Raw genomic sequence first — 13,429 nt, 5'->3', positions numbered from 1 at the left:
TTTCCTCTGCAGTAGCAAGCAAAACAGCTGTAGTTTGTGCTCTCAGTCTCTGCATACAGAGCTGCCCTGCCAGCTCTGCCCATGGAAACAAAGTGCATTCTTTTACAAGTGTAATATGTTTATGTTTGACTGCTATACATATTGAACATAATGTGTTTTTAAATTAGTTATTGATAAAAGTGACAGGAAGTGAAGGGATGGTGGGCGATAAAAAGACTGAACTGATTTAAGCTATCATTAATTTCCTTAGTGAAGTTGCTTTGTCTCCGAACCTCAGTTTCTCCATCTATAAAAAGGCACAGGCTTGAATGAGATTGGTGTTATTCTAAGTATGGTCTTTGGCCTCACCTCAGGAGTTGTTAGAAATGAAAATTCACGAACTTTATCACAATCTATCAAATCAGAACTTTTGGGAATGGGGTTCAGGAATCTCTGCTTGTCAAACCTTTCAGGAGATTATTTGGCATGTTAAAATTTGAGACCCACTGACCTGTCCATATCTAAAATCCTATTGTTTTCACAGATAAGAGACTGAAAGAAGATCCCATCAACACGCTGAAGCTGATTACCAAGAACATGCTTGATGGAATTTTTGATGATTTGATGGAAAAGAATGTGTTAAATAAGGATTAGTTACAAAAATTAGGGAAAGGAGTGAACCTCATCATGAATGAGATTGAAATCCTGATTGAGGATGTTGCTGAGAAAAGTCAAATGGTTGGCAAAATATTTATGAACCATGTCTTCAACACCAAGAAACAGCTGTGTTCAAGTGAGTGTCTTGGGCCAAAGGGCTAGTAACTTGTGTAACCTTACGCAGCTTTTGTTGTCTTCTTCCAGCTCACAAGTGGAGAACTGTCCACATCTCTAGTATCTTCTTTGCCTGACTTTATTATTTAATACTGCAAAATGCCCTGACAGCCCAGAACCTGTTCCAGCATCCCCAATTTCTTTTAAAGTAAGCAACTGTCACCTTCAATCATTCCATAACATTTCATTTACTTATTCATTATATCTCTCCCTGCTAAAATGTAAGGTCCACGTGGCATCTATCTCTGTCTGCTTGGTTCATGATTACATCCAAAACTCATAGAAATGGAACATGGTACGCAATAGGTGCTGAGTAAATATTTGTTAAATGAATAAATGTGATAGAGCCATATTAAATTCAGTGATAGTTTTTAGCTAATCTGTGCTACTGTGGCCATACACCGTGGACTCTACGGTCATCCCAGATATAGAACATTCAGTAGAAAAACCCACCATCTTCCACTTTGCTGTGGCTTACCCGAGGGTAAATCTCTGGGAACACATATTTCTCATTGTTAAAAGAGAACATAGGGAATTTGAAAGTTAGTGGAACATAACTGTGTCTTTCTCTCTAGAGCATGGGTTGGCATGCTTTTTCTTTGAAGGGAAGACTATTTTAAGCTTTGTGGTCTCTGTCACAACTCAAATCTACTGTTGTAGCATGAAATCGGCAATATATAATGTGCACAAAATGAGTGTGGATGAATTCCAATAAACTTTATTTACAAAATTTTATTTACAAAAGTAAGTGTTGGGCTGGGTAGGGTCTGCAGGCCATAGTTTGCTGACCCCTACTCTAGAGTAAAATATGTACATGAGTATATGTCAAATCCTTGCACCAACCCTTGGGGATTATTTTTTGTTGTTGAAAGACTACCCAACTTTTGTACAGAGATGTAGTTTCTCACCTCAGAATGAAAAATGCTGTTGCAAAAAAAGTCTCGATTAAAAAATTTGATTAGTCCTTGAATTATGGAAGCAGGAAGATAATGAGCTCTTCTTTGTCTCATGGAAACTCTGCCTCCTCCTTCATTTGGCAGAAAGTTACAGCACTCTAAAACAAACCCGGATCTTGGAGAATGAGCCAGCTCTCCAGGCTCCATATGGCAGCCCCATGCTAAACACAGGCATTTCCTTGTCAGTGCAAGGGAAAGCATTTGAAGTGTGTGGGTTCAAGAAACTTAGTTCTGCTAACAAGTCTTTTCTTTTTTTTTTTCATTTTATTTCAGAATCTCATTCTGACAATGAGACTGATGAATCTAAGAACAATGAGTCATTTTCTTCTTCGACAGGTAACGGTCTCCAAATCTCACATCACAAGTGAAAACTCTTAGACCTCTAGTGTTGTCAGAGTGTATTCTGGTAAAGACTGAGGAAATCTGTGTCTTCCATTTTCATCTTTGGAAATGACTGTCAGAGTAGAGCATTGATCCTTATCTTTTTGTTCAACCCACCTCAGAATCATCTGAAGATGAAAGTGAAGAAAATAGAGATGAGGAAAAAGCTGAATCAACCCAGGCATTGGCTCTCCCTCAGACAGGTAACTGCCACAAAACCCAGTGGCCTATGGGAGCCCTCATACATCACTTGGGGTAAGGAAGCTGTACCGGGGCCCTGTGTTATAGTAGAAAGACCATTGAATTTAGGTTCCAGAAATCTGGGCTTTTCTCCTTTCTGCCCCTAACAAAGTCCCTCAAAAGTAAGATCAGCACATACATCCCTGCTCTTCAATTCTCCTAAGGGTCAGGAAGTGACAGTGAAGATGATGAAACTAAGAAGCATGCTGGATTGTTCCAGGCATCACTTCTACCTTTGACAGGTAATATCATGAACACATAATGACTTTATTTGAGCTAAGGCATATAAAAAAGGCCCTATGGTGTAACAGAAAGAGAAATGGAAACCCAGGAAACCTATACATTGAGCCCATCTGCCACTGACTAAACATGTTTTGCACAATTTCAAGGAACATGCAAGAGAAAAGAAAATTAGGCTGTAGAAAGAGATATTGTTCTTGGAGTGTGGGGGGAGGCACAAGAGCCAGGGTGGACAGCTATGAGAACTTTTTCCAGGTGATATTTCAGTACCTACCTGAACAATAGGGAGAGAGTTGTACCAAACTCTCAAGCAAAGCATTCCATGGAAAGTGGAAACAAGAGCAAGGCTCTGAGTCTGGAATAACCTTGTTATGTATCAGGGGCAGAGAAAAGGCTAATCTGGCTGGGGAGTAGAAAGTAAGGGAAATGTGGTAGGAAGAACTGCGAAAGTGTCAGATCAGACTGTCACTGCCAAACCATTTTGGGCCTTTTAGAAAGTGGGAAAGAATTTGAATTTTATTTGCAATAGGAAAAACTTTAAGAAGTTCTTTAGCGGAGGAGTTATAAACATAGAGTCAGGAAGGATAATTGAAAGTTGTTTACATGTTTTACTTAAGAGATAATGTCTTTTAGACTGGACCTGCAGTAATAGAGGTGATGATGAGTAGTAAAATTTGAGATCTATTGTGGAAGTAGAGTCAACAGGAACTATGGATGGATAAGATGTGAGCCAGTAAAAGAAATGAAGGAATCAAGCAAGGATAATTTTAGGCTTTTGGCTTGGCAACTGGGTGAAAAGTACCCGTTACAGAGATAGAGAAAACTTATGATTTAGAGAAAACTCAGGAGAAAGAAATATGTAGGAGTGGACAAATATCCAGAGTTCATCTTTGAACTTGTTTTGTTTGAAAGATATGCTACATCCAAGGGTAGATGTTGAATAACGAGGTAAATGTTCATCTGAGGAATTCACAGAGGAATAACGGATGGGAATAAATCTTGGGATTCATCAACATGTAGATAGTATATAAGATGATGGGACTGGAAGAGGCCATCTGGGAGAGATGCTGATAGAGAATAACAAAGGGTCTAATATAGAACAACCTAACTTTGGGGAGTATGGCAGAAGAGGAAGAACCATCATTGAAGACAGATTTAGAAAGAGCAACTGGAAAATGCAGCATCACAGAAGCCCACAGAGCAAGATGTGTTCAACCACATTAAATGCTAAGAAAGCCAAAAATGGTCAGTGGTAACTTTGATAAGCAGTATTTCATTCAAGTGATGAGAACAATAGCCAGTTTATATTGCATACAAGAAAAAAAAAAATGAGTTGAAAAAATGAAAATAGTGAAAATAAACAAAGCCCTTAAGGAATTGTGCTGAGAAGTGAAGCAGAGAATTGGGACAATAGCTGGAGGGGAAACGGGGTCAAGGGAAGTTGTTTTTAAAAGATAAATTGATATTAAGGCATGCTGATTTTCCGATGAGTGTAACACAGCATTAAAAATGGGAGAAATCAATGATGTAGAATACAGGGCTGGATAAATGCCTGAGTAAAGTCCTTGCGGGTGAGAGAGAATGGAATTCAGAGCCTATGTAGGAATATCACCCTTCAACAGGAGGAAGAATATGTCTTTCTTTGTAGTGGAGGGAAAAATTGAGTAGATGAGGACAGAAGTAGGTAAACTGATGGATTTGTTGGTTAAAAAAGTGAAATCATTCTTAAACAACAGAGGCTTATTGCCCTAAGGGAACCACAACCAAGGGATACTTCCTAGCTATTTTCAAGTTGGAGATAACTGTTCATTAGCAGCAATTGTAAACATTTAATCTGTGCGATATATCATTTTAGATAATGGAAATACAGAGGTTAAAGACATTTTCCCTGTCTTAATTAAGCTTACAGTATAATAAACATGATTAAGATAAAATACAATAATTGTTTATATGGGGACATTTACATAAAATAATGGAAAGATTCATTGAAGTCACAGGAGAATTCATGGGCTTTCACAGGGAAAGGAATTAGACATTTTTCTGTATAGTCTCAATGCAGTAAATGCATATGAATGCTTAGAAGGTTCACACTTTATGATACTCAGAACTGTTCAAAAATGCTTTAGAATAAGTTCTCTATTAGTGGATATATTTCAGACAATGGTAATAATAAGTAAGAAGTGTTTTAAGTGGAGTCCAAATATCTGAATAATGACTTGACTAGGCCAGATGAACATTGGGCTTCCTTCCAAATCTTAGATACTGTGTTTATGTGAGTCTCGTGTGTTGAGTTTGAAAGATTAGTCAATGCACAACCACTAACTAAAACAGAAATCTATGGTGGGATCAGTAAGAAGCAGAAAGAAAAGAAGGAATACTCAAGTTTTTGTTTTAGTCATTTTAAATATGAAATGGTTCTCTTATTATATTAAGCTTTTTGGCGGGATGGCAGTAAGCATTTCCAAAGAATGAGATCCCAGTCAAAAGAGCTGCATGATTGTAAGGCAGTGCATGTTATTGGTTTATATATATATATATATATATTTTTTTTTTTTCTTTTAGCTCCTCAGAAAACTCAGGCTTCCCAAGCGAATCATGAGTTGAAGCTTTGTCCTCATGATCATTTCCATAGACTGATGACAACAAAAGCAGATGAGGTGATATGCTTTGGAATAGAAAGACACACAATTCGCCCATTCAAACAAAATACTGGGGACTCACTGGAAATTTTAGTTGTTATTATAAATGCTTTAAGATGAGGCCAAAGGCATAGGATGTTATCTAATCATGTTATCTAATTAAGTGGTCTTTATGTTAGATTTCCTGACTCTTCCATTCCATCCTAGCACAAACTCTAAACTATCTACTATACAACCAAAGCCAAGTTCCTAGTACGTTTTCAGTCTTTGATCCTGTCTCTTTCTTCATGAGGACATATTTCCATTCTCAAGCTCTCTCGCCATCCACTTATAATCATAAAGGCCTGTTTTGTATGGACTTTGAAGTCAAAAGGGAGGAGGCCTGGGGAACTCACTCTGTGTCTGTTAATTACAGATATATCCAGTGTTGGAGAAGGAGGGCAGAACACGCTTGGCCCTCATCATCTGGAACAAAGAATGTAATTGTCTTGCTAATCGACATGGTTCTGAAGTTGACCTTTTGGGGATGCAAGACCTGCTTGAAAGTCTTGGATACTCAGTGGTTGTAAAAGTGAATCTCACAGCTCTGGTAATGACTCAGGGAAGTGGGACAAGCTTCCTTTCCTCTTAAACAGTTTTGAATTTCTTCCTTAGCAGCTATAAAAACAAAATGCATGTTTCAGGAATTACATTTGCTCCAGAATAGGATCTCCTAGATTTCAGCCTTCTCCAAGGCACAATCTCATATCAGAAATTTAGAGCAGCTCTATATAACAGTATTTCACTAGAAATGTTGGATCTTTCTAAAGGTCTCAATGTTGGAGACCTCTATTACTTGATAGTCTGGGTGAGATGAAAGATATAGGCCCTGAAATTTCCTGATACCTACAGAATGAGCTCATGAGGTTTTTATAATTTCAGTGTCTATAATATCATGTGTCTAAATGTAAAAAAAGATATATAGAAAAAAGTTTATATACACACAATTATGATTCTGGCTCTGCCAAAAATATCCTGAATGACCTTTGACAAACCATTTTAAATTTAAGTTTCTACTGTTCCATGATGAAGGGATTTGTTGTGTTTATAATTTTTGTCAGTAGAAAACTCTTTATCTCTGTCTCTTATTATTATTATTTTTTTTTAATGAAAACTTATGGTAACGTCAACATATAAAACAGATGAAATCAGCGCCTTCTTATTAGTGTCATCTCACTTGCTCCTTATTTTGCTTCATCTCCCAACATCTTCTTAGGTCTAAATCACCTGATTCCTTGGTGCCTACTCCTTTTTGTAAACTCCATCTACATTTGAGTGCAAACTGCACATGGAGGGTTCCTTTAAAGTAACTCTGCAGTCCCTTTCAGGAAATGGAAATAGTGCTAAGGCTGTTTGCTGCCCGCCAAGAGCACCGATCCTCAGACAGCACAATCCTGGTGTTTATGTCACATGGCATCCTGGATGGGATCTGTGGGGTAAAGCACAGAGATCAAGAGCCCGATATTCTTCACGATGATACCATCTTAAAAATTTTCAACAATCGCAACTGCCAGAGTCTAAGAGAAAAACCCAAGGTCATCATCATGCAGGCCTGCAGAGGCAGTGAGTCTGAGTTGGGGGAACCCAAGGAGTAGCCATGCACTTTTTTCTATTAGCCTAATATCTCAACTTATTTTCTTAGTGATGAGTGAAAAAAAAAAAAAAAATTAGTACCACTGTTAGACCCATTCCAGAAATTGTATTAAGTCTTTATTATTTATAAATAAATAAGTAGCCTAGAATAATTAGGATTGCCTAATTATTTGGGACCAAGCTGTCAAGTTTATCTTAAACTTAAGTGGGCTCTGTATGGTTTCCAGTCAGTGAGGTAGTTTTTCTAGTAGTAAGATACTTGGATTTTTAATAAATTCCATTTTGAAATGTACTGAAGTAAAGGTACAATGGCAAAAAAGATTTTGTGTATGTATGTGTTTGAATATAACATCTTTCATACAACATGGGTGTCTCTCTCAGGAGGTGCTGGGACTGTTTGGGTGACTGACATAGGAGGAGACTCTGCATATACATATGACCATACTTATCAGTGTTACTTCTGGAGTGATGCTGTCACAAAGACCCATATGGAGAAGGACTTCATTGCTTTCAAATCTTCAACTCCACATAAGTGACTTCAAAGAAGATAACTTCTTAATCTACTAGTTCCTATATTATACACTTGGATCTGATCATATCTTATTACTAATATAAGAACATTTCCTCTCTAATGAGGTATTTTAGGTAGAAAAGACATAAAATACTAAAATTTTCATAGCTAGAAATCTATAAGTCTTGATTTGGGAGGAAATTTTCAAACTAAACAGGAGTTTGGTGAGAATCCAGACTTAAAATAGTCTAACTATAAATAAAATAAGAGGTTTTATTTTTTTAAATATACTCATGTTAAAGAAATGTATCATCTTCTCATGGTTTGGTCCACCTGATCATCTACTAGCAATTAAATGAGCCTATCAGGAAAACTGTAATACTTGCTCCACAAATCCTAGAACCTCTTGGGCCTGTTATTTGAATGCAGTCTTAGGAAATTAGTTAACATTCAAATGCCTACCTTCAAGATAATGCAACCAATGACTGAAAATCCTTCTTTGGTAGGAAAATTTTAGTAGGGGATAGAAACAGCAAATATCCCCAGTTGATTATGGTCTAACCTGTAGGAAACTATTTAACAGTCATCCACAGTACTGTTTTAGCAACTGTTTAGATAACAAGGGCAATTTTATAAACCTAGGTTACACAAGTTAGAGTTTTAAGTGCTCTAGTGCAGTAAGCACAAGCTTTAATGTGCATAGAAACCACCTGGGAATCTCTTTAAAATGTAGATTTCTGATTCAGTACATCTGGAGAAGGGGCTGAGATTCTGCCTTTCTGAAAATCTCCGTGGTGATGCCAGTGCTGTTGGTCCATGACTGTATGTGAGTAGCAAGGGACTAGTGGATCCTCTGAGTCCTGCCTGGAGAAACAGGAAAAAGGCCATGCAGGCAGCTCCCACTGCACAGCTGGAACAGGTGGACCTCACTTTATTTTACATATTGGAGAATACATATTTAAAAGAAAAGCTCTACACTTTCTGCTATTAAAGGTATTTAAAAAGTCATATACAGCTGGATGCATATTTTAAGAGATTGTTTAATTTAGTTCAGAAAATAAAGTCTACTATGAAATTCTTGCATTCATTTTTTTGGATACATACCGTGTACTAGGATTGGGCTAGGTGCAGTGCATATAATATACAACTGAAACAGATAAGGTTACTGAACCTTACGGAGTGCATATTCAGGCCAGTGAAGCAGAAATTAATTGGGGGAAAATATATACTCTACATAACAGAAAAAAAAATAATGATTGTCAACTGCGATAAGTGATTTAAAGAAAAATTTGTGCTCATATTTGAAAGATGAAAGAGTTAACCATGTTAAGGCTAAGAGAGGAAAACTACAGATAGAAAAAACAGTATACACAGAGGACCTGAGGAAGAAAAGAACTTGGAAACAGGGCCAATGAGGCTGGAGCATGGAGCCAGCAGAGAGTTACCAAGAGGGAGACTGAAGAGGTAGGCAGGAGCCACATAATTGAGGCCTCATATATTAGGGAAGGATTTGGTGCTTTATACTATTACACTTTATTACTAATATTACTTTATACTAATATTAATAGAAAATTTTGGTAAAATTTAAGCAAGGAAATGATAACATTTTTATTTTTAAATGATTGCTCTGGGGATTTCATGGGAAACGGATTACACTACAGTAAGTGTAGATATAGAGAGACAGGTTAATATGTCATTGCTGTATTATAAGCCATATGTGATGATAGTCTTGGAATGAGGTAAGTTGTTGCATACAAGAAATAATTAGTATATAGAAATTAATTTTGATCTTGTGGTTTAGTGGATAGGGCAGGTGAAGAAGAAGGGATGATTGAAGTGACTCAATTTTGAGAGTGGATAACTGGTGCATTCACTAAAATGGGAACCCTGCAAGAAGTCTGAGATGCTTTTGGCATATTTCAAGCTGAAATGAAAAGTAAAGAGTTACATAGCTGTGTTTTTCAGAGGAGAGATCTATGTTAGAGTTTTGGGAGATTCTTGCCTAAGGATGATATTTAATATTCTAAAAATTGATAAAACTATATAGGAACAGAGAATAGAGTAAGAAGAGACCCTACAGCTAAGACTGGAAGAACTGTAGAGTTCAAGATCAGAGATAGAAGTATTAGTCATCAAATTAGACTAAGAAGGTATGGTCAGAGAATCAGAAAAAAAATTGGGAGAATGTGTTGTCAGAGCTACCATGAAAGTTGTAATTACCGGTAGTTTCTGATGTGAATGAAAGATCAGGTAAAGGTGAGGCCCAATCAATTACCGTTAGATTTAATGACTTAGAGGACATGGGTGGCTTTGGGAAAAGCTATTTGGCAAAATACAGTGTGGTAGGGAAAATCTACACAAGAGTGAGGAGGCTAGGAGAAAATAAAGATGGTGAATAGAGACACATTTGAGAACTTTAAGTATAAAAAGGAAGAAGAAATAACAAGATAGCTGTGGATAAACTGACAATAGAATATTAGCTTTGTTATGATGAAAGGTATTTGATCACATCGCAGTGATAAAGAGAAGTATTAATTCAACAGATGTTGACACGACAAAACTATAAGTGCAAAAATTATACTAGAAAACTGTCAGGATAGAGAGAAGGCCCAGAATTAAGAAACATCAAGAGTTGGATCCTTCTTTTTTTTTTTCCTATTATGTAGTAAATGCTGAAAGGACTTACATTCTTTCCCACTACTTGCAACCCTAAGGGCCATAACTTAGGTCCTGCTATTAAGAAAGTCAAGGGTATGTATGATTGAGAGTCCATGATGGTTTTCTCTGGGCTGCTATAAAAGTCTGAGGTCCCAGCTATATCTAGATTTGGTCTCCCTTTTCCTTCCAAAGCAGCAAAATCAAACTTTTTCCAAATTTATGGTTCTATGAGTTGTATACATTTAAAGGCTACATCCTCCAACATATTTTAATACTTTTTATTTGCAGATAATATTTCTTGGAGAATGAACACAAATGGCTCTCTCTTCATTTCCCAACTTATCTACTATTTCAAAGACTATTCTTGGTGTCATCATTTGGAGGAGATTTTTCGAAAGGTAGAAATCTTCTTGTCCTTTTAATTTTATGCCCCCAGAAAACTTTGTAGAACCATTTACAAAAGTTTTTTGGGAATCCTGAAACTCTTAAGTCCTCTCGATGCTCTGTACCCAAGGAAAATGTAAAGGTTTCTTCTGTTGATACTGTCTGGTCACAGCCTTAATACATACCATAAATTTTCTCACTCTTGAGAGAGAAGTTCAAATTTCCTTTTTAGAAATTCTCTAAAGGTTTTCTTTACTACTTTAGGTTCAACATTCTTTTGAGACATCAAATGTGCTGACTCAGATGCCCACAATTGAGAGTATCTATGACACGATATTTCTACTTCTTCCCTGGAATTTAAAACTCATATGAAGCATCTCAGGTAGATGAATCCAAGTGGATTTGTGGTCTCCCAGCTCAGAGTCTGTACATAAAGTCTAGGTAAAGTGGAGAACAATAATAGAGTGCCGTGCCGCTGCCCAGTGATCACTAAGGCTCACTTTATCTGCCTTTTCTTAGTGGCCCTTGGTGAAACCCTGCTTTGATTTGACTTCGATCATAGTATAAGATGATTCCATAAAAAATGATAAGAAAGCTAGAAAAACACTTCATTTCTTATTTCTCTCAAGAACCTACTCAGTGAGTAGGAAATATTTAGTTCTGATGCATGTACAAAACAAAATAATTGGGCACGTTATGTACAGCTGGTGGTGTTTGGCTTCCTCCCCAAGAAGTCAGTTTTGCTGAGTCACATCCCTACTCTGTTTGTGATGAGGCCTGTCCATACCACCATGTCAAATGGCTACTACCGGCTCTATGCTGAGGCAATTAGGCCCTAGAACAGACCTTTGCGCATACAGGTCCATAGCCCTTTTGTGAAGATATATCTCACAGTAGAGATTAATTCTATTTATATCTTACTTCCAATAGTCTACTTACTCATGTTCCCTTCTCTCTACTTTTTCCAGGAAAATAGCATTATGATCTCTATGAATCTACTATTTTACAAGGTCAATTTTAGACCAAGAACATTTTTGTACCAAACTTCCCAACTGCCCACTCTCCACAAATACCAGGCTAAAATCTCTACCCTAATGTTATGTAAATGAATGCTAAATAAAAGTTCTTTAAAAGTAGGCTTGTTTTCTCATTTTCTCATAAAGGTAAGTCACCCTCATCACAAAACAAATTTTAAGTGTAGAGAAACATAAAAACATTTTTTAATGAAGGAATAATATTTCTTAATCTCTTGTAACTCTCTTTGTAATAAGCCCAACTTGTTTTTATAAAGTTCATTAACTTCGTATGATCAATTCTGTTTCTGTTTTCTTTATTTTGTCTTCGCCATCAATTAATAGCAATAAAAAATGCCCAAAATATGATTTTTTGTTTTATAATATTCCACCAGGCATTATAGCATATATCATATATTTTATAGTACATATTATTTAAACTTTTATATTTTGTTTTCAATATTTATTTCCTACACACTGTGTAATGATGAATATTTTTATGCTTTTACTTTGTCTAGGTATAAGTTTATTTTCTTAGAAAGCATTCCTAAAAGTGGAATTTCTAGATGCAAGTATAAATACTTTTACACTTTTTATTGTCAAAATTATATGCCAAATTTTATCAATGCAACAAATCTAAGGTAATGAATGACAAAGAAATCAAATGTCTCTTTTTAATCAAGGTACTAACTTAATATAGGAAAATCAAATTCATTGATACATTTTTTTCCATTGTCATTTTTTCGTTATTATTGGACTTTTAACATTTTTATTAGCTAGTTTTTATGTGAATTATTAATTCATATTATTTTCCCATTTTGTTACAAGTCTTGTGTGTTTTTCTTATCAACTTATGTAAATCCTTTCTGTATAACAGATTAGCTCATGGTCATATTTTAGCAAGCATTTTTTTAGTTAGTCGTTTGATAATAAATTTTGTATATATTATGTGACATATAAGCCACTCGAATTTTTAGTAATAGAATTCAAGTACATTTCTTTCCATTTGCTTCTGTTTTTCAAGCTTAAATACTGTACAATCCCAATTATAATTAAAATAATAATTTCTTATAATTTTTTTAAGATTTTTTTTTCCTTCTCTAAAACATATATTATTTATTTGCTATGAACTATGGGGTTTTATTACTGAGTATACTATTGATGTTTTTCAGTGAATGTGAAAGATAAACTACTTGAAGCATGCTTCATTTTCTTACAGAGTGTAACATTGTCTTTAACATTAGTTTAGAATGTATTCTGGGCTATTTGTTTTTGGAGGATATAAAATAAAGATGCTAAATTTGATATGTATGTTAGGGAATCTTTCACTATCAGAGATTGAAATCCACTCAAACTAGCTTCAAAACAAAACAAAACAAAATAAAACAAAACAAAACAATGGCATTAATGTCAGCATACAGCAGGTAATTCGATATTCCTTCAGACAGAAAACAAATAGGTGTCTGAAAATATGGTCTAGAAAATTGTAAGTAAGGAAATCATTCTCTCCGATTAGCATCTCCAATATAGAATGAGTCCTTCATTTATATCTTGCATTTATAAAATACTAATTGTGATATTTTTAAATAAATTGATTAAGTTATCTGACACCAGTTTCTAGGTACAAAGTGGGTACACTAACACTTGACTCATGTAGAGCAGGTGCAATGTTCTGTGTATGTTTTGCCTCCCTGTTGCACTACCTGTCACATAGTGGGCAACTGATTATGGTAGAAGTCATACTGTTACATGCACTGATTTATCTTTCAGGACTATGCCACATCACATAATCTAGTCACTGTGGTTTTATAATCTTCACTAGTCCTCCATTATTCACACTCTCCTTAGTTATTCTTGTATTGTCTGTGCTCCTAGGTGAATTTTAGAATGATGTCATAAGTTTTCTGACAATTAAAATGGGATTTCAGTGGGAATTAAATATGTATGTTTGGTTACTTAGGGTAA

The 13,429-nt window shown here is 35.8% G+C and overlaps 2 protein-coding genes across 2 annotated transcripts in view; both read left to right on the top strand.

Moving 5' to 3' along the window:
* The window catches only part of LOC105297443 (caspase-13-like), a 24,852-nt gene extending 24,194 nt beyond the window's left edge, over positions 1-658 (top strand). Inside the window, exon 10 of the transcript XR_002782278.1 lies at positions 524-658. The gene's annotated coding sequence lies outside the window, so the exon portion shown is untranslated. The remainder of the gene's footprint in view (positions 1-523) is intronic.
* Positions 1-10,812, top strand: part of LOC105297472 (caspase-12-like) — a 19,784-nt gene extending 8,972 nt beyond the window's left edge. The window contains 11 exon segments of the mRNA XM_023535397.1: positions 524-772; positions 2,040-2,102; positions 2,270-2,350; positions 2,552-2,629; positions 5,190-5,284; positions 5,682-5,855; positions 6,634-6,868; positions 7,280-7,426; positions 10,356-10,465; positions 10,716-10,765; positions 10,767-10,812. Coding sequence (XP_023391165.1) covers positions 524-772; positions 2,040-2,102; positions 2,270-2,350; positions 2,552-2,629; positions 5,190-5,284; positions 5,682-5,855; positions 6,634-6,868; positions 7,280-7,426; positions 10,356-10,465; positions 10,716-10,765; positions 10,767-10,812 — 1,328 coding nt within the window.
* Positions 10,813-13,429: the final 2,617 nt, after the last annotated feature.

Source organism: Pteropus vampyrus, unplaced genomic scaffold, assembly GCF_000151845.1.
Source record: "Pteropus vampyrus isolate Shadow unplaced genomic scaffold, Pvam_2.0 Scaffold139, whole genome shotgun sequence".
Taxonomy (NCBI): Eukaryota; Metazoa; Chordata; class Mammalia; order Chiroptera; family Pteropodidae; genus Pteropus; species Pteropus vampyrus.
This window is presented reverse-complemented; position numbering and strand designations above follow the sequence as displayed.